Consider the following 22,832-nt stretch of genomic DNA (forward strand, 5'->3'; position numbering starts at 1 on the left):
CCTGCCAAAGCAGCAGCTACTCTTCCTGGGGTTTATTATGGATCCCCATTAGTTCCTGCCAAAGCAGCAGCTACTCTTCCTGGGGTTTATTATGGATCCCCATTAGTTCCTGCCAAAGCAGCAGCTACTCTTCCTGGGGTCCAGCAAAATGATGGTAGTTCAATGCTTTACTAATATAATTCACCAAAACATTTCTTGGTGGTCCAAAAAATATTGTTATCAGGTTGTAAATCCCAGCAGGCCTGGTACATCGCTTGCTGCCTCCATTGGGATGCACTGTTTCAGTTTCAATGACTCAATATTCTGGGCAAAAATGGATGAATGTAATTAAGGCTGGGAAAACAATCAAACTATCAAGGGCAATGATCCCAGGTCAGTCATAATGTGGCTAATAGGCTATCATATCTACTTATGTAGCAAGCTAAAAACACAGAGCCTAATGTTAGCTAGCTAGCTGCTAGAAGGATCTCATGTTATGCCATTGGAGGAGTGGTTGAGTGACTGACTTTTTCCCCTCATATCATTTTACGGTGGCTATAGACAGCTAGAGTTGCAGGTGTCATTTGGTTAGCTAGCAAGAACTTGAACGACTGTTATTCAGTTAGCATTTCTCTTGCATTCACAAATTCACAGAACAACTGATGAATTTACGAATGACCAACAGCCGCTAATATGACTGGTGTAAGTAAACATGGACAAAAAAGTACTAGTTAGTCTAGATTATTATTTGACCCTGCTGGTCATCTATGAACATTTGAACATCTTGGCCATGTTCTGTTATAATCTCCACCCGCCACAGCCAGAAGAAAACTGGCCACTTCTCATAGCCTGGTTCCTCTCTAGGTTTCTTCCTAGGTTCTGGCATTTCTAGGGAGTTTTTCCTAGCCACCATGCTTCTACACCTGGATTGCTTGCTGTTTGGGGTTTTAGGCTGGGTTTCTGTACAGCACTTTGTGACATCAGCTGATGTAAGTAGGGCATTATAAATACATTTGATTGATAGATTACATGTAAAAAGCCTACCCAGCTCTGATACTGCGAGTAAAATGGTCATAGTGAGGTGTTCTCTCACTTGTGTCTGGAAGTAGCAAGCTAGCCTACTTCAGCCAATTGGCTTGGGTGCTTGGTTGGGATAAGCATGCATTGGCAGGTAAACTGCAGAAGGATGAGGAGCCTACATTCCCCGTTATCAATTTTGACGACCAACTAGTGAAAGAGTTTGAGAGGGTTTATCTAATGTTCCTTTGTTTGATTGGAGCTCATCTTGATCTGGATAGCTTTAGTTGTTAATCTTATTTATGTACATGTCTGAGGGTGAGAGAGCCTATTTTTTCATGGTTGTTTGATCAATAGGACAGTAACGTTTCCAAATGTAAGAGGACTCCGTGGTGTCTACATATTTGCAGAAATCCATTCGGGTGTATTTTGTGGCTTTTAGAGAATGCGTTCTAATGATCTAAAGTCACACTTTTGCAACTGCCTGTAAACGCACGGTTCAGATCGAATGATGGCTGGCCCGTGTGGTTTCATACATGTAAGTTATTTTCAAAGAAATGGCTAACAAGAGCAAGCGCGCTGCAATAAAAAACACAGTTCCACTTACCAGATGATGATCGTTTGAAACTTAACTTCTTGTTGAAACTTATTCTTGAAAAGGGAGAAGCTAACAAATTAGCAGCAACATCCTCTATGATAACACCTGCTGCAGCCACTGCAAACTAGCCGACAACAAAGCTAGCTAGCTAGACCGTGGGAAAGCTACTGCTCCATATTGGGCCTGTTGGCCTTCAAGAAGGAAGAATATTCCATAAGTTTTTGTAAAAACGGTCCCACCCATTAAATCAAAATGTGATTTGGGTGAATGGAATATGCCTTTATCTAGCTTCTGATGGCCTACCAAATGGCTGATTTAGCTAGCTAGATTTATCTCCCCAGAGACCAGCAAATTGTTAACCCTTTCCTTATCAACAAAAACTGACAAGATTAAATCAGAACATCATTGAAAATAATCATATCATTATTATTAAAATCATTAATTTATAAATCCTTAGCCCTTCTCTGAAGGCGTAAAAGGCCCATTGTTCCCCACTGTGTTTGGGTTAGTAATAATTTGTAGAGTGGCTCTATTTTCCCTCAGCATGCATTTTTTCACTATTTTCAATGTCTAAAGAATCTATATTGTTCTGAAATATGAATGTGAATGGTGTGAAATTGCTAGCTAGTTAGCGGGGTGCGAGCTAATAATTAATTGGTGACATCACTAGCTCTGAGACCTTGAAGTAGTTGTTTCCCTTGCTCTGCAAGGGCTGCGGCTTTTGTGGCGCGATGGGTAACGGTGCTTCGAGGGTGACTGTTGTCAATATGTGCAGAGGGTCCCTGGTTCGGGGCAAGGAGAGGGACGGAAGCAATACTGTTCCATGAACACAGAAATACTGGTTATTTTGAACTCTTATTATGGTGGTGATTTAACAAAATGTCTACCTCCTCACGCCATTTGCACACACTGTATATAGACTTTTTTTTCTATTGTGTTATTGACTGTATGTTTTGTTTATTCCATGTGTAACTCTGTGTTGTTGTTTGTGTCGCACTGCTTTGCTTTATCTTGGCCAGGTCGCAGTTGTAAATGAGAACTTGTTCTCAACTAGCTTACCTGGTTAAATAAATATCAATCGTGGTCTTGAATTGGACTCACATTTTTCTGGTCTCGATCTTAACTCGGTGTCAGACCCCTTGTCCTCCTCCCCGTCTTGGTCTTGACTCGGACTTGACTTACTCCGGTCTTGGTCTTGAATCGGTCTCAGTTTAAGTGGTCTAAAACACAACACTGGTGTGAGTCAAATTGAATATGCATGAACCTGAGTTTTTTGTTTCTCTCTCTCCTTTACCTCCCTCTCCTCTCTCTCTATTTCCCTCTCTTTCGCTCCATCTCTCTCTCCTAGCGGTCCAGTCCCTGAACAGTCTGAATGACCAGATAGCCCACTTCATGATGACCAGGCCCGGCACTCTGTCCCGGGAGGACGAGGCCTTCATGCCTGAAGAGAGAGACACCTTGAAGGATTCCATGGCCCTGATGAGGCACCTACTGTTGGACGCACAGGTACAACCCCTGACGTCTAACCTCTAACCTCTAACCTCTAACCGCTGATCATTCACCACCTTTAAAACCAGGTCAAGAATCAAAAGGGCAAACACGCCTCTTTGCTGTATGAGTCTGCTGAAATCATGTGGGGAGGAAGGAATGTTTTCACAGCAATTCAGGGCATTAATGTTATGATGACTCATACTTGGGCTGTTTAGACTTGACTTAGAGTATTAATAGTTAATTCACTCCAATCTCATTAAAAAGTATTTCAACTGATACTATGCTAGACCATTTCCCTCCAAGCAAGCAAGCAAACTAATATTTATTTTAGTCCTGGGGCTTTTGTTCTACTCTTTCACTTTGTGTTTCCTTTCCCTGGAGAGGATGCAGCTTCTCCCGGGGAAAAGACACTGACAGGGCAGCTATGAGCTTACTGACTCTATGCAGGACCTGGGAGAGGCAAAAGTCCAACAAAACGGAATCGTCCCCAAATGTCGACATTTGAATAATTGAATGCCACCTCGTTCGAAGAGGACCATAAATAATGCATTGGTCTCTCAGTCTCTTTGAAGCTCCTGATCAAATTGAGCTGTTCAAAATCATTAGTGACAACATCAGCACTGCAGATATGGCCATAATGTGACTGGCTCTGCCGCGGCTCGCTCACTAATTACAGTATGCATAAACCAAGGCCCCAACATCATTGTCTCCAATCTGGCAACACAATCTGGCCCTAACTCTGTGATAAAGCAATAGATTGTTTGTATCTCTCTCAATCCTCCGGATGTTTGGAAATAAAATGCTTGCTTCAATCACAATGCCTTCCATTGTCTTTTCTAAAGACTTCTTTCCTGAACATAATGATGTCCTTTCTTCATCCGAGGGGACTCTTTATGTATAATATGTGATGAATTTCTGTAGAAAGAATCCGTCTGGCTGTAGGGAGAAGTAATAAAACAATCTGCTTGAATCCTCCGGTTTGCCTTGGATCGTTTGATAATTCCTCTTTACACTTTTTATTTCCCCCTTTATCACCTTGTTCCCTTTCTTGTTTTGATGGATGTTCTCCGAGACTTGACATAGTGATGCATTTGGCTCATCCTTTAGTCACATCACACACTTGATGGATATAGAGTCCCCTCGCCATTGTCCCTAAGATATTTTCCTGAGACGCTGCGGTGTCATTGATTAAAGAGAATGTAATTCAGCAAAAGGCCATTGCCTTCTCCTCAGCCCATTTGTATGCAAGCCGGAGTGAAAGATAGTTAGCCCGCAGTCAGTTTTTCTGCAGCTCAACAATAGAACACTGTAGGGTGATGGATGAGCAGTAGCCTCTGCCATGAATGGACTGCTGATTATCTCTGTGAGAAGTTGTACTTCTAAAAGTTGGTTGTAGTTTAATGTTAACTGAATCATCCTGTAACTGCCAAGTTGACTAAGTATCTACCTGTTGCCATGGCTCTGTGTCCAGTAGACCCATTAACTTTACCTGCACCCCTCTCTTCCCTTGTGGGTCTGTCCTGTCACCTGAGCCTCTCCATGAGGCCCTTTTCTGCCCTGTCACAGTAGAGTAGCTACAGTATAGGCTGCCCCTCTTCGACTGACAGCTGCTTGCTGCCATAGCGATGAGTCTTGTACCCTCTCCAGGAGATTCCTTACAGGACAGTGTGTAGTGGTAGGCTAAGCTTACACATCAGTCTGTCTCACTGGGTGTCTCTCTTCTACATTCCCTGATTTCCTATGGGTATGAGCACAGTAGGACCTTTCTGAACTGTGCTGCACAATGCTCTGTTTGATCAGACTACACGATCACAGTAATTACAGCCTTATATCCATAGTGTATGACTTTGCCCAGAGAACCTCCCAAAATAAAAGGTGAGAAAAAATGAGACTATTTCCATGATGCCTACACAGGAGCAGTGCCTGCCTGCCTGTCTGTCTGTCTGTCTGTCTGTCTGTCTGTCTGTCTGTCTGTCTGTCTGTCTGTCTGTCTGTCTGTCTGTCTGTCTGTCTGCCTGCCTGCGTGCTTGTCTGCCTGCGTGCTTGTCTGCATGCTTGCCTGTCTGCATGCTTGCCTGTCTGTCTGTCTGTCTGTCTGCGTGCTTGTCTGCCTGCCTGCCTGCCTGCCTGCCTGCCTGCCTGCCTGCCTGCCTGCCTGCGTGCTTGTCCGTCCGTCCGTCCGTCCAAACAGTAGAGCAGCAGTAAGCACTCAGGTGAAATATTAAATCAGTCTCTCCCCACCTCTATCTCCCCCCCATCTCCCCTCTCTCTCCTTCCTTCTGTGTTAGCTGTCAATCTCGGGGTAAGTCTGAACCAAAAGTCCAGCTAGCTGACAGTGTTTCAGCAGCAGGCTACAGCTGACCTCAGCCTAATTGGTTCTGTGGCAGAGCCAGACTGGGCTGTTCTGGCACCCCGTGGAACCTTAAAGAACCGCAGAAAGAAAAAAGCAACTCTGGAGCAGTGGCTAGTTTAGCATGTCAATCTTGGTGGGGAAAACTCAAAACATTTTTATGAGGTGCATGCCAGCAAAGCCACAACACAACACTAAACAATACATTAATTGCACTATAACGGCGACAAATGGTGCCCACAAAATGTTAGGGCCTACATTTTTCATGTATTTATTTTATTTCACCTTTATTTAACCAGGTAGGCTAGTTGAGAACAAGTTCTCATTTGCAACTGCGACCTGGCCAAGATAAAGTGTAGCAATTCAACACATACAACAACACAGAGTTACACATGGAATAAACAAAACATACAGTCAATAATACAGTAGAACAAAAGAAAACAAAAAGTCTATATACAGTGAGTGCAAATGAGGTAAGTTAAGGAAATAAATAGGCCATGGTGGCCAAGTAATTACAATATAGCAATTAAACACTGGAATGGTAGATCCGCAGAAAGCTGGCCTGACAGCAGAGCTTTCCTTTAAACCACATGGAGTGAATCTTTACCACTGCTACACCTGGCTATCAGCAGAGCCTTGTCTGGCAGAGAAACAGTTAATTCAGGCTCATTTACTGCCTTTTAAAAGCATAGCTGATATGGCTGACTTGCTTAAATATATATGGTTTCTAGTGACTCCTTGTGGATTTGTGTAACTCAATAAGAACCGTATTCTCCTTCATAATAACCATCGACAACATGAGTTTAGACTTTTGAACCATACACCAAAATTATTACATTTATGTTCAGTAAATTCATAATGTTTATTCTTATATCATTGACACTTACACACACCTGGGTATCAAGATTTTGATTGTATGACTTCATCTTCAAGTATAATTTTTTTCAGGGATCTCTTGAGAATGATTTTGCTGAAAACCGGGCTGGGCTGGTTCACTCACATAACAGAGCACAAAACAGAAAACATGTCTGATGAAACTGCAGTTCCTCACAATAAAATGACAGCTCTTAATAAAGGTTGTTTAAAAAGAAATAAGAGCATTTCTACACGACATTAAACTAATTGTTTTGAGACCTCTGAGAGTGTTAGAAAAGTCCCTAGCTCTAAGTATAAGTGTATAAGCAAGTGCAAGCAAATGAGCTGCGACGAGTCAGGCCTTCGTTCAGCACTTTCAAAACAGACACCGACAGAAGTTCAGATAGATGTTAGTTCAGATAAATTCAGCAGGACGTTGACTCTTCTTTAAGTCACCAGAGTGAGAGAGACGCTCTTAGCCTACCATTTGAAGTATTTTATTAGACCTATGTGGTCTACAAAGGAAGGAAAATACAATCACGAGGATCCACTTTTATAGACAATATGCCTACGCACACATCGCATTGCACAAACAAAACAACCCTCGCAATATCAACTGGAACTACATGAGTTTATTACTGAACTTTCACTAGCGAACATGGTTATAGAGCCAACAACATTATATAGTATCCCCTCGTGGTTATAGAGCCAACAACATTATATAGTATCCCCTCATGGTTATAGAGCCAACAACATTATATAGTATCCCCTCATGGTTATAGAGCCAACAACATTATATAGTATCCCTTCATGGTTATAGACCCAACAACATTATATAGTATCCCCTCATGGTTATAGACCCAACAACATTATATAGTATCCCCTCATGGTTATAGAGCCAACAACATTATATAGTATCCCCTCATGGTTATAGACCCAACAACATTATATAGGATCCCTTCATGGTTATAGACCCAACAACATTATATAGTATCCCCTCATGGTTATAGAGCCAACAACATTATATAGTATCCCCTCATGGTTATAGAGCCAACAACATTATATAGTATCCCCTCATGGTTATAGACCCAACAACATTATATAGTATCCCTTCATGGTTACAGACCCAACAACATTATATAGTATCCCCTCATGGTTATAGAGCCAACAACATTATATAGTATCCCCTCATGGTTATAGACCCAACAACATTATATAGTATCCCCTCATGGTTATAGAGCCAACAACATTATATAGTATCCCCTCATGGTTATAGACCCAACAACATTATATAGTATCCCTTCATGGTTATAGACCCAACAACATTATATAGTATCCCATCCTCATGGTTATAGACCCAACAACATTATATAGTATCCCATCCTCATGGTTATAGACCCAACAACATTATATAGTATCCCATCCTCATGGTTATAGACCCAACAACATTATATAGTATCCCCTCATGGTTATAGACCCAACAACATTATATAGTATCCCTTCATGGTTATAGACCCAACAACATTATATAGTATCCCCTCATGGTTATAGACCCAACAACATTATATAGTATCCCCTCATGGTTATAGACCCAACAACATTATATAGTAAGTATCCCCCCCTCATGGTTATAGACCCAACAACATTATATAGTAAGTATCCCCCCCTCATGGTTATAGACCCAACAACATTATATAGTATCCCCTCATGGTTATAGACCCAACAACATTATATAGTATCCCCCCCTCATGGTTATAGAGCCAACAACATTATATAGTATCCCCTCATGGTTATAGACCCAACAACATTATATAGTATCCCCCCCTCATGGTTATAGACCCAACAACATTATATAGTATCCCCTCATGGTTATAGACCCAACAACATTATATAGTATCCCCTCATGGTTATAGAGCCAACAACATTATATAGTATCCCCTCATGGTTATAGACCCAACAACATTATATAGTATCCCCTCATGGTTACAGACCCAACAACATTATATAGTATCTCCTCCTAATGGTTACAGACCCAACAACATTATATAGTATCCCCTCATGTTTATAGAGCCAACAACATTATATAGTATTCCCTCATGGTTACAGACCCAACAACATTATATAGTATTCCCTCATGGTTATAGACCCAACAACATTATATAGTTTCCCTTCATGGTTACAGACCCAGCAACATTAAATCATCCCCTCATGGTTATAGACCCAACAACATTATATAGTATTCCCTCATGGTTATAGACCCAACAACATTATATAGTTTCCCTTCATGGTTACAGACCCAGCAACATTAAATCATCCCCTCACGGTTACAGACCCAACAACATTATATAGTATTCCCTCATGGTTACAGACCCAACAACATTATATAGTATCCCCTCATGGTTATAGAGCCAACAACATTATATAGTATCCCCTCATGGTTACAGACCCAACAACATTATATAGTATCCCCTCATGGTTATAGAGCCAACAACATTATATAGTATCCCCTCATGGTTATAGAGCCAACAACATTATATAGTATCCCTTCATGGTTATAGAGCCAACAACATTATATAGTATCCCCCCCTCATGGTTATAGACCCAACAACATTATATAGTATCCCCTCATGGTTACAGACCCAACAACATTATATAGTAAGTATCCCCCCCTCATGGTTATAGAGCCAACAACATTATATAGTATCCCCTCATGGTTATAGACCCAACAACATTATATAGTATCCCCTCATGGTTATAGACCCAACAACATTATATAGTATCCCCTCATGGTTATAGAGCCAACAACATTATATAGTATCCCTTCATGGTTATAGAGCCAACAACATTATATAGTATCCCCTCATGGTTATAGACCCAACAACATTATATAGTATCCCCTCATGGTTACAGACCCAACAACATTATATAGTATCCCCTCATGGTTATAGAGCCAACAACATTATATAGTATCCCCTCGTGGTTACAGACCCAACAACATTATATAGTATCCCTTCATGGTTATAGACCCAACAACATTATATAGTATCCCCTCATGGTTACAGACCCAACAACATTATATAGTATCCCCTCATGGTTATAGACCCAACAACATTATATAGTATCCCCTCATGGTTATAGACCCAACAACATTATATAGTATCCCATCCTCATGGTTATAGACCCAACAACATTATATAGTATCCCCTCGTGGTTATAGACCCAACAACATTATATAGTATCCCCTCATGGTTATAGACCCAACAACATTATATAGTATCCCCTCCTCACGGTTACAGACCCAACAACATTATATAGTATCCCTTCATGGTTACAGACCCAACAACATTATATAGTATCCCCTCGTGGTTACAGACCCAACAACATTATATAGTATCCCCTCATGGTTATAGAGCCAACAACATTATATAGTATCCCCTCATGGTTATAGACCCAACAACATTATATAGTATCCCTTCATGGATACAGACCCAACAACATTATATAGTATCCCTTCATGGATACAGACCCAACAACATTATATAGTATCCCCTCATGGTTATAGACCCAACAACATTATATAGTATCCCTTCATGGATACAGACCCAACAACATTATATAGTATCCCATCCTCATGGTTACAGACCCAACAACATTATATAGTATCCCTTCATGGTTATAGACCCAACAACATAAATATAGCCTCCCGGGTGGCGCTGTACTGCAGCACCAGCTGCGCCACCAGAGACTCTGGGTTCGCGCCCAGGCTCTGTCGTAACCGGCCGTGACCGGGAGGTCCGTGGGACGACGCACAATTGGCCTAGCGTTGTCCGGGTTAGGGAGGGTTTGGCCGGCAGGGAAATCCTTGTCTCATCGCGCACCAGCGACTCCTGTGGTGGGCTGGGCGCAGTGCGCGCTAACCAGGTCGCCAGGTGCACAGTGTTTCCTCTGACACATTGGTGCGGCTGGCTTCCGGGTTGGATGACGCTGTGTTAAGAAACAGTGCGGCTTGGTTGGGTTGTGTATCGGAGGAAGCATGACTTTCAACCTTCGTCTCTCCCGAGCCCGTACGGGAGTTGTAGCGATGAGACAAGACAGTAGCTACTGAAACAATTGGATACCACGAAATTGGGGAGAATAAGGGGTAAACATTTTTTTTTTAAACTTCCATCCTCTCAGACCAGGGGCACAATGTATAAATTAATGGTTGGATCAGAATCACCTTTAAAACCACAAGCCCAAATCCCTATCTCTATCCATGGCTAATTTAGGAAAGGGTTCAATTTTAGCTAGCTCGCTAGTCGCCGAAGGACAACAACCCAACGAGATGCAACAATTCAAGTTTTTTCAATTAATGACGTTTGCTCTCGATGCGATTTGATAGGAGTGAACCCAAATTCAATCTGTCTTCCCTTGACACATTTTTGGTGAGCCAGGACCATTCACAGCTAAGGTCACTCAGTTTAGCTCAACACTGGCTCTTGTTTTATAATTTTTTTATCAAGGGAGGCCAAACGCTTGCTGGCTTCCCTTGCATTCAATGCTACGGGCGGCAACAATGTCATACTCTTTTGGACCAGACAGCATCAGATAGATCGCCTATACATACAGAGACAGAGGTGCGCTGATTTGCTTGCTCGGATGCTTTCTCCCTTGAGATACATTTAGCCTCTTTTGAATTGAAGAAAATATGCAACATAGAGAGACGAAAAATACATTATTTTCTATGTTTTTGTATTTTTTCTTGGTATGTTTTTTTGGGGAAGCCTGGCTTCCCTTGGCATCCATGGAACAACGCCACTGTTAGGAAGTAGTGTGTCATAATGATGAAATCTATATGTCCATCTAGTTCAGGTTCATAAAGAGCTGAAGAACAGAATTCGTCATTAGAAAATTATGTGAAATAAACAGTACTTTCTTTAATCAAGCATTTCTTTGTAATTTGTACAATCTATATGCAGTCAAAGGGTTCGGTTTGACTGTGTAAATCTGAGGAAAACTGCACATTTAAGAGCTAATATCTCAAGGCAAATTCCACTAAAAGGCAGAACATTTATTTGGAAGGATTTTGAATCGTTTCTCTTTGAATGCTATCGCATAATTTATTGCCTCATTTGTCATTGGCACAGATGTATTATTTATGTCCTGCTTGCTGTGCTGTGCTGTGGCTGGGTGACTAATCAAATGCTTTTCTGTGGGTGTGGGGACTGTGAGTCGATGTAGCGGAACGTTACATTGCCTTACTGTGGTGGAGGTGTCAGTGGGGTTTCCTTAAGTTGCTGCTCTGATCTGATGATGGCGGACAGAGAGCTCATCATGATACGGAAAAGTAATAAGGTCAAAAGGTCAAAATACTGTATTGTAAACAATAGAATAAACGTAGGAGCAGTACGTCTGACTGCGGCAATACAGACTGAATACAGAGACCTCGAACAGAGCACTGCTGCCACCCAAACACCCTACACTGTCAGTTTGTATGTTATGGTCACTCTGTCCAAACAGGAGAGGTTTCCTTGTCTATTAGCTAAAGGCTTTGAGACCATCTTACATGAATAATTGATCGCTAGCCCACCATGGGCAGGCTGTTAGATGGGACACCAGGAAGTGATTACAGTATTGATCAGACGGTGAGTTGTCATTGGGGGCGGGTTGTTCTGCAGACCTTGCACATCCTTAATCTCCCCTCTCTCCCCCTACTCTGATGTCCGGGGTCAGGGTCTGTCTGTTTGGCAATGAAGGGAGTGTATAGTGGAAGCAAAAACAGAGTGCCCAGAAATTCAATACAGGACAAACACAGAAGTGAAAAGGCAGCAGGAGCTCTGGTAGGATTAGAAGTGAATAGTGATGCTATTAATCCCATTAATCCCTAGCCGTCACTTCCAGACCCTTTCACTTCCAGTAGTTCACAGGAGTCTGATTATGAGCAATACTCATGAAAAGTATTCCAGTTAATTAGCACATTTTAGGGAGATTTTAGTCTAAGTGATGGGCTGTGCCGATTTAAAACCACAGTGAATTTTATGGCCTCTACAAAACATTTGTTTAGTAGTTTTATTAGGCGGAGGGGTAAGGTGCCAATTTGAAGCATTCCATTACAAAGTTTTTGTCACTGTCATTATTTTAATTTATTATTTAGCCATGGGCCTGGGAGAAGATTATTTGAGTGGCTGGGATATTGATCCAGTAGGGTTTGAATTGGGAGGCAGACTTTCTGCAGCTTCTAGAGCTGAGGTGTGTGTGTGTGTATGTGCATGCGTGGGTCTGGGAGGATGATGAGGGCCTTCACATAATGCACTAATAAACTGGTCGACAGAAACACAAAGAACGACCCAGGCGAGTGTACATTTGCTTCCCCATCTCCACTTAACTACTTGAATAATGATCCATAACTCCTAGCTAGCATCTCCTCAATACTTTTATTCTTAGAGCCTTGCAGGCCCCGGAGTGTTCGGCCTTCGTTTGAAGTGTGAACACTTTACTGCTGAGGTGCAGAAAATGAAATTGCATTATTTTGTCCGAGGATACCGAACATCTCATTCCGTCTCATTTCAGGAGACGACAATGTATTTTATCTCATTTGAATGGCCGTCATTACTTTCTCTGCCACCTGATTCATCGTGTGACGGTGTGAGATAATTCACTCAACCAAGGTTTATTTATTTGGTAGACTGGCATTCTGAATGAAAACAGTATGAGTGGTCTAGACTTCAAAGAGCTGAGGTTGTTAATTTTCTAGCTGTGCCGCTGTGCCGAGCTGATATGCCCTTTTTCACCTATCCAGACATTTCAAAATGCTAGGATGCATTTGTATTTTAACATCCGTTTGGGATCCATCCGGCTGTGGAGAATCTGTTGAAATGAAATATGTGTCATGTCTGAGGGTCATAGGCCTGGATGAGGATAGAATAGCACTGTAATTGGGTACTTCACATGCTCTATCACATTCAGGATATTTCCACCTTTCAATGGCATGACACGCAGATGTAATGGATTCTTTGTATTGTCCCCACGTCCCTTGAAATACAGTAAGATAAACTTGCACACTGATTGTAGAATCTCATATCCGATCACAAATCTAGCAACCCCAGTATTGAGGACACATTTCTCAGTAGATCAAGCCTTTGCTATACACTGAGTATACAAAACATTATGAACACCTGCTCTTTCTATGACAGACTGACCAGGTGAATCCAGGTAGAAGCTATGATCCCTCATTGATGTCACTGGTTAAATCCACTTCAATCAGTGTAGATGAAGGGGAGGAGACAGGTTAAAGAAGGATTGTTAAGTCTTGAGATAATTGAGACATGAATTGTGAATGTGTGCCATTCAGAGGGTGGATGGGCAAGACAAAAAGTGCCTTTGAACAGGGTATGCTGCTGGGTTTTTCAAGCTCAACTTGACACAATTGTGGGAGGCACTGGAGTCAACATGGGCCAGCATCCCTGTGGAACGCTTTTGACTATTTGTAGAGTCCCTGCCCCGACGAATTGAGGATATGCTGAGGACAAAAAGGGAGGGGGTGAATAAGTTGTATCAGATGAAACAGCCCCAGTCTGATGATGAGGTTTGGTTGTGGAAAGCCCTCCCTAAACCTGTCCATTCACACAGTTTGAACTGGAGCATCACTTGTGTGCATGTTGCTATAGAAACGGAGAGTGCTGTCACAAAGTTGATCCGGATCACCACATACAGCTCTTTCTGCAGATCAAAGTTCTCACCTCAATTTCAGAGAGAGTTTTGATGATATGAAAGGCCTCTTCATCCTTGCCGATCTGCTCTTGACTGACAGAGAGAGTGTTTGTGCAATTCAAAGTAGAGAGAGAGAGAGAGAGAGAGAGAGAGAGAGAGAGAGAGAGAGAGAGAGAGAGAGAGAGAGAGAGAGAGAGAGAGAGAGAGAGAGAGAGAGAGAGAGAGAGAGAGAGAGAGAGAGAGAGAGAGAGAGAGAGAGAGAGAGAGAGAGAGAGAGAGAGAGAGAGAGAGAGAGAGAGAGAGAGAGAGAGAGAGAGAGAGAGAGAGAGCCTGCCTGCCTGCCTGCCTGCCTGCCTGCACCAGAGTTCAGCATAGACCATTACGGCCTCTGGTATAGTTTGCCACTGTTTTTGATTCATTCAGAGAGGAGAGATGTACAAACAACCTACAGTTCATTGTTTAGCATCTATTAGTATTTGACATTTCTTCTCCTCTTGCTGCTGCTGGTGTTTCTTCCTGAGAACTGGCGCTTGAATAATGCATGTGAAAACATACAGCTGCTGTGCACACACACAGTTGACCAAGAGTAGGGAGGTTTGATGTGAGAAGAAGAGACTGAAGTCCTTTAACTTCTCCCTTCTGTTCTGTCTCAATTCCCCTATCCTCTCCATCCTCCCTTCCTCCTCCATCCTCTCCTTCCTCCTCCATCCTCTCCTTCCTCCATCCTCTCCATCCTCCTCCTTCTTCCTCCATCCTCCTCCTTCCTCCTCCATCCTCTCCATCCTCCTCCTTCCTACATCCTCTCCATCCTCCTCCTTCCTCCATCCTCTCCATCCTCCTCCTTCCTCCATCCTCCTCCTCCATCCTCTCCTTCCTCCATCCTCTCCATCCTCCTCCATCCTCCTCCTTCCTCCATCCTCTCCATCCTCCTCCATCCTCTCCATCCTCCTCCTTCCTCCATCTTCTCCATCCTCCTCCTTCCTCCATCCTCCTCCTTCCTCCTCCATCCTCTCCTTCCTCCATCCTCTCCATCCTCCTCCTTCCTCCATCCTCTCCTTCCTCCATCCTCTCCATCCTCCTCCTTCCTCCTCCTCCTCCTTCCTCTTCCATCCTCTCCTTCCTCCATCCTCTCCATCCTCCTCCTTCCTCCTCCATCCTCTCCTTCCTCCATCCTCTCCTTCCTCCATCTTCTCCATCCTCCTCCTTCCTCCACCCTCTCCATCCTCCTCCTTCCTCCTCCATCCTCTCCTTCCTCCATCCTCTCCATCCTCGTCCTTCCACCATCCTCTCCTTCCTCCATCCTCCTCCTTCCTCCATCCTCTCCATCCTCCTCCTTCCTCCATCCTCTCCTTCCTCCATCCTCTCCATCCTCCTCCTTCCTCCTCCATCCTCTCCTTCCTCCATCCTCTCCTTCCTCCATCCTCCTCCTTCCTCCTCCATCCTCTCCTTCCTCCATCCTCTCCATCCTCCTCCTTCCTCCTTCCTCCATCCTCTCCATCCTCCTTCCTCCATCCTCTCCATCCTCCTCCTTCCTCCATCCTCTCCATCCTCCTCCTTCCTCCATCCTCTCCATCCTCTCCATCCTCTCCATCCTCCTCCTTCCTCCATCCTCTCCATCATCCATCCTCTCCATACTCCATCCTCTCCATCCTCCTCCTTCCTCCATCCTCTCCATCCTCCATCCTCTCCATCCTCCTCCTTCCTCCATCCTCTCCATCCTCCTCCTTCCTCCATCCTCTCCATCCTCTCCATCCTCCTCCTTCCTCCATCCTCTCCATCCTCCTCCTTCCTCCATCCTCTCCATCCTCCTCCTTCCTCCATCCTCTCCATCCTCCATCCTCTCCATCCTCCTCTATCCTCCCCCATCGTCCCCCATCCTCCTCCATTCTACTTCATCCTCCTCATCCTCCTCTATCCTCCCCCAATGTCCCCCATCCTCCTCCATTCTACTTCATCCTCCTCTATCCTCCCCCATCCTCCTCCATCCTCCTCCATCTCCCTCTATGTGATCTCAACCTGAGGAATGTGTTCACCTCCTGAATCCCTCTCTGCCCATTGACTCCTCATCAAAAGTGGAATAATTCTGTAGGGCTGATTCCAGAGTGGAATTAGCTGTATGGAGATCCCCCTTGACCTCACTCTAAGATTGAAATGCTTCCTGCCATCCCATACCTGTAAGGAGGTGCAGGGAACTAAATGACTCCCCCCGTATCTATTCCCTGCCAGAAGCAATCAGTTCGAGTAGGCAGGGAGGCTGGCCAGGTGGAGGTGGTATTTAGCCCAGGGCCCCTCATTCTCAAGGCACTTATTTGAGAAGGAAATGATGCTGGCTGGACCAGGCTGGATTACTGTAGACTGGACTGATAACAGGGCATTAGTAACAGGTTTATACAAACAGAGTGTTTACTCTACCTGGGCCAGACACCAGCTCAGCTCACTGATACACAAAATGTGTGTCGTTCTCTGGGAGTATCAGAGCATCTGTCCCTTTTAACTGTAATGTTAGTAAAAAATAAGCACTGCCCTCATCCTTGGGATTACTATGTCCTTTATTTGAAAATGCTCAAAACAGCATTGATGTTAACTAGGGTCAAACATACATTATTATTTTCTCAACAGTGTATAAAACATTATTTTCCCCCCACCTTTCGACACGCTGAAACAGTAATTGAGAGCAGGGTTGCCGGGTTCTGCGTGTCAGATCTTCCCCAGCTGTAATCTGATGTAATCTGGTGTAATGTCATTAAACAGAGAGGCTATCTATCTGTCTAATCCTCTGGAGGGCTCAGCAGGCCTCCCCATACAGGTGATAGATAGGGTCATCCTCATCCTGCTCTTCATCCTGTACAGGGATGGTTACAGTACCTAGTACTCACCCAGAAGCACCCACAGCAGGTGGTATGTTGGGATTACCTGTACCTCCTAGCATTGCCTTCACACCATGGCTATTAAATTATACCTGGGTGTCATACAAGTTGTCATATGGATTTTACAGTAGGATCATACACTGAGTATAATGATCTTTCCATGACATAAACTGACCACGTGAATCCAGATGAAAGCTATGATCCCTTATTGATGTCACTTGTTAAATCCACTTCAATCAGTGTAGATGAAGGGGAGGAGACAAGGTAAAGAAGGATGTTTTAGCCTTGAGACAATTGAGACATGCTGTAGATTGTGTATGTGTGTCATTCAGAGGGTGAATGTGCAAGACAAAATATTTATGTGCCTTTGAACGGGGTATGGTAGTAGGTACCAGGCGCACTGGTTTGTGTCAAGAACTGCAATGCTGCTGAATTTTTCATGCTCAACAGTTTCTCATGTGTATCAAGAATGGTCCACCCCCAAAAGGACATCCAGCCAACTTGACACAACTGTGTGAAGCGCTGTCTTTTGTCCCCTTCAACAACCAGTTAGGAAGGTGTTCCTGATGAATACTCAGTGTCAGCTGCACTTGAAGGCCGCCACCATCTGGCCACAACGATTGCAGACAGGCAGGAATTTGATGGTGGATCTCGATATTGATTCAAATGTAATATGGATGGAGGTTTATTCTTGGGAACCACATTCCATGCTTGAAGGCTCTGGGCTAAATCCTGTTTCTATTCTACCAGAGGGACAAGGTTATCATAGACAGCTCCCATCTATTTATGAGCTCTGCTATGTGTTTTAATCCTGACAGTTCCCAGGGTATTCAGGCCTCTTGTATGTGTTAGCTAGCTGTGAGAGCTATGCAGTGATATTGGATAGGATACATAAGAACCCTAGTGATAGTGAGACGGGGCTGCACTGCCTCAGGACCAACTTCTCAGCAGAGTAGTTAAGGATAGGATACATATAGAGTGACACAGAGTAGTTAAGGATAGGATACATAAGAACCCTAGTGATAGAGTGACACAGAGTAGTTAAGGATAGGATACATAAGAACCCTAGTGGTAGAGTGACACAGAGTAGTTAAGGATAGGATACATAAGAACCCTAGTGGTAGAGTGACACAGAGTAGTTAAAGCAGACAGGTTGTCCACTTCAGACGTTGCTCATTTGAATTTTCTCCAGTGTGTTCTACTTGTGGTCTGACTATGGTCACATGGCCGTATGCAGTGCATTAACCCCCCTGGGCCTCAAGGGTAAGCCACATGTTTAGATCTTCATTTGCCATCTCTCTCACATGTTAATAGTCACCTGTCCCCGCTCCCTTCATTGGGTTCTGGACACCTACACGTCTGTCCATGTGATATTATGCATGAGGTGAAGCAATAGGAAGCCACTGCAAATTGACATGAAGATTAATAGAGGAAGTAGAGTGTGACATTGGAAGTCATAAATTAGATAGGAAATGTCTGTTATAGAGAAATCCAATTCCAGCATGTTAAAAAAGAAAGTGGTTGGCATCATCGTGGTTGTACAGCAGTCTGTGTATGGTTATGGTATCTGCATTTCTATATACCCACTATGCTGTTTTATTACCCCCATGTTGTCCTGGGGTACCCTCCTGGCCACTGTTAAACCCTCCCATGGGGCTGTGGTTCTGTGTCCCTGGCTAGCTGACTCACACACTGATGGCTTCTTATAACAGACCTTATGGGGCTTTAGCTTATTTCGCAACAAAGACATTTAGATGGTACAATGATAACATTCTCCAACCCCTCCTAACAGTTTCAGCATTTAAGCCCTGACTGTTTTAGTCAGTGAAACATTACAACACTGCTGGATAAAAACCAGGGTGCTGTGCACTCTACAGTACATAGTGCATTAACAGAGTATGTTGCTCCTCAGAATGTTGGAATGTTAGACACATATTTTGCTTTACTGAAATCTATACATTCAGTCATACCTTTAAAAACCAAGGTCATAAAGTGGAAAGTTACATCCTAGACAACCTGACATTTCATGTATTCATTTAACCTAGCGTTCTACAGCTGTTGTGAGTATAGGATAGCAGTGCTCTTTAAAACAAGCAATATGCACTCAGTGTCTAGTTTATTTGGTACACCACTCTGTTCACGAAAATGATTTGCTCTTACAGACAGTGAGTCACATGGCCGTGGCTTGCTATATAAAGCAAACAAAAAACATCCAGTCAGCGGCAGTTCTGTGGGCAAAAACAGCTCGTTGATGAGAGATTGAAGGAGAATGGCAAGAATCGTGCAAACTAACAGGCAAATAACAGTGGTGTACAGAACGGCATCTCGGAACGCACAACTCTTCGGTCCTTATCACGGATGGGCTATTGCAGCAGACGACCACACCGGGTTCTACTACTATCAGCTAAAAACTAGAAGAAGCGGCTCCAGTGGGCATGTGATCAACAACACTGGACAATCGAGGAGTGTAAAAAATTGCCTGGTCCAACAAATCCCGGTCCCTGTTGCGTCATGCTGATGTCAGAGTCAGGATGTGGCATAAGCAGCATGAGTCCATGGCCCCATCCTGCCTAGTGTCAACGGTACAGGCTGGTGTCAACGGTACAGGCTGGTGTCAACGGTACAGGCTGGTGTCAATGATACAGGCTGGTGTCAACGGTACAGGCTGGTGTCGATGGTGTAATGGTGTGGGGAATGTTTTCCTGCCACACGTTAGATCCCTTGATACCAATTGAGCAACGTTTGAACACCACACTTTGTCAGCATTTTCCATTGTATGCCCTTCTAGAGATTCAGGGTTCATGAAGCATCTCAGAGTAGTATTGCTAGGATCAGTTTAGTCTTTTAAATCATAATGAATAATAAATCAAAACTGGCCCAGACTCATAAGAAAATAACAAACTCTCGATCCGATAGGAATGTTAAAGGTGAAAGTTATGATGGTTGTAGGTTGAAGATTATGATGGTTGAAGGTTGAAATGTATGATTGTTGAAGATTGTAAAGGATGATGGTTGAAGGTTGAAAGTTATGATGGTTGAAGGTTATGATGGTTTAAGGTTATGAAGGTTGAATGTTATGATGGTTGAAGGTTATGATGGTTGAAAATGAAAGGTTATGAAGGTTGAATGTTATGATGGTTTAAGGTTACGATGGTTGAAAATTGAAGGTTATGAAGGTTGAAGGTTGAATGTTATGATGGTTTAAGGTTATGAAGGTTGAAGATGATGGTTGAATGTTATGATGGTTTAAGGTTATGAAGGTTGAATGTTATGATGGTTGAAGGTTGAATGTTACGATGGTTTAAGGTCATGAAGGTTGAAGGTTGACGGTTAGGAGGGTTGAAGGTGGAATGTTATGATGGTTGAAGGTTGAATGTTATGATGGTTTAAGGTTATGATGGTTAAGTTTGAAGGTTATGATGGTTGAAGGTTGAATGTTATGATGGTTTAAGGTTATGAAGGTTAAGTTTGAAGGTTATGATGGTTGAAGTTTGAATGTTATGATGGTTGAAGGTTGAATGTTATGATGGTTTAAGGTTATGAAGGTTGAAGGTTATGAGGGTTGAAAGTTGAATGTTATGATGGTTTAAGGTTATGATGGTTGAAGGTTGAATGTCATGATGGTTTAAGGTAATGATGGTTGAATGTTATGATGGTTGAAGGTTGAAGTTTGAATGTAATGAGGGTTGAAAGTTGAATGTTATGATGGTTGAAGATTATGATGGTTGAAGGTTATGATGGTTGAAAGTTGAATGTTATGATGGTTTAAGGTTATGATGGTTGAAGGTTGAATGTTATGATGGTTTAAGGTAATGATGGTTGAATGTTATGATGGTTGAAGGTTGAAGTTTGAATGTAATGAGGGTTGAAAGTTGAATGTTATGATGGTTGAAGATTATGATGGTTGAAGGTTGAATGTCATGATGGTTTAAGGTAATGATGGTTGAAGGTTGAAGATTATGATGAATCACTAATGTTTATATCTGTCAGTGTTACAAAGAATGCCTCCTTAATCAGAAACAGCCGCAGATTCCATGTTCTGTTAGGGTCTCATGAAGAGGCTTTGTTTTATATGTTGTGTTCTGGTTGAGTCATTACAGTCCTCATGTTCTCACTGTAGACTATCTCAATATTCTTAAAAGAGAGTGAAGAGAGAGAGATGGATTCAGTATAGAGAACCATACAAAACCTATAGTCATCCATAACCTCTAAACGTGTGATTACTATCAATGACTTCACTCTGAATAGTTCAAACCTGATGGATCATCAGCTGCTCATTTTGTTCTCTCTGTAGGTGAGCTACCTGTCCAAATCAACCTCATGCTGTAGGGGGAATGAAATCAATGCATGTCCACAGGTCCTGCAGAGTTGAAACTTGTGGGATTAATGTTCAGGGTGTGTTGTAAAATTTATGTCCAGGGTGTGTTGTGGGATTAATGTCCAGGGTGTGTTGTGGGATTGATGTCCAGGGTGTCTTGTGGGATTAATGTCCAGGGTGTGTTGTGGGATTAATGTCCAGGGTGTGTTGTGGGATTAATGTCCAGGGTGTATTGTGGGATTAATGTCCAGGGTGTGTTGTGGGATTAATGTCCAGGGTGTGTTGTGGGATTAATGTCCAGGGTGTGTTGTGAGATTAATGTCCAGGGTGGGATTAATGTCCAGGGTGGGATTAATGTCCAGGGTGTGTTGTGAGATTAATGTCCAGGGTGGGATTAATGTCCAGGGTGGGATTAATGTCCAGGGTGTGTTGTGGGATTAATGTCCAGGGTGTGTTGTGAGATTAATGTCCAGGGTGTTTTGTGAGATTAATGTCCAGAGTGTGTTGTGAGATTAATGTCCAGGGTGTGTTGTGAGATTAATGTCCAGGGTGTGTTGTTGGATTAATGTCCAGGATCTGTTGTGGGATTAATGTCCAGGGTGTGTTGTGAGATTAATGTCCAGGGTGGGATTAATGTCCAGGGTGTGTTGTGGGATTAATGTCCAGGGCATGTTGTGAGATTAATGTCCAGGGTGTGTTTGTCTGAGAGTGTTCCTCTTGTACTGGTGTTTACGGTACCATCAATTCAAATAGTGTTTATGTTGTATTGTAAAGCTGCTCTTCCTCCTCTGTGGTTTGTGTTTAGACACAGAGATGGGATGGTTCTCCAGGGAGTAACAGCTACAGGCAGAGCCATTAGGTTTTCAAAGACTTCTGGAATGAAGGGTTGGTCTTTAGATCTGAAGGATGGCAGGTACACTCCATTTCAGACTGATTGTTATCCTCGGTCAACAAAGTACCTGTGGTTGTGACAGTGCCAGATGAAATAAAGTGATGAACACAGATGCTCTCTCTCTCTGTCTCTTTCTCTCCTTCACACAGACACATACACACACACGCACGCATGTGCATACACACACAGACTCACTCAGATACATGCATGCACACACACACTCAGATACATGCATGTACACACAGACTCAGATATATGCATGCACACACACACTCAGATACATGCATGCACACACACTCAGATACATGCATGCACACACACACTCAGATACATGCATGCACACACACACTCAGATACATGCATGCACACACACACTCAGATATATGCATGCACACACAGACTCAGATACATGCATGCACACACACACTCAGATATATGCATGCACACAAACACTCAGATACATGCATGCACACACACACTCAGATACATGCATGCACACACACACTCAGATACATGCATGTACACACACACTCAGATATATGCATGCACATACTCAGATACATGCATGCACACACACACTCAGATACATGCATGCACACACACACTCAGATACATGCATGCACACACACACTCAGATACATGCATGCACACATAAACAGATTCACAGGTCTTCTATAACTCTATTATTTAAAATACGGTCCCAGATCAGATGCAACATATCAAAACAATGGGAAGCATAGCACAATGTCCTTTATTGCTTTTCACGTTTCTAATTG

At 43.0% G+C, this 22,832-nt stretch overlaps 1 protein-coding gene across 5 annotated transcripts in view; it reads left to right on the plus strand.

The window, feature by feature from the left end:
* Positions 1-22,832, plus strand: part of LOC110494640 (kazrin) — a 243,714-nt gene that overhangs the window by 55,859 nt on the left and 165,023 nt on the right. For all 5 annotated transcript variants that reach the window (XR_016488067.1, XR_005036682.2, XM_021569878.3 and 2 more), the window contains exon 2: positions 2,943-3,100. Coding sequence is in view for 3 of the 5 variants with exons in the window: in XM_021569878.3 (XP_021425553.3) it covers positions 2,943-3,100 (158 nt within the window). In the remaining 2 variants the exon portion in view is untranslated. The remainder of the gene's footprint in view (positions 1-2,942; positions 3,101-22,832) is intronic.

The sequence above is a fragment of the Oncorhynchus mykiss genome, chromosome 17 (assembly GCF_057628025.1).
Source record: "Oncorhynchus mykiss isolate SJ-2025 chromosome 17, ASM5762802v1, whole genome shotgun sequence".
NCBI lineage: Eukaryota > Metazoa > Chordata > Actinopteri > Salmoniformes > Salmonidae > Oncorhynchus > Oncorhynchus mykiss.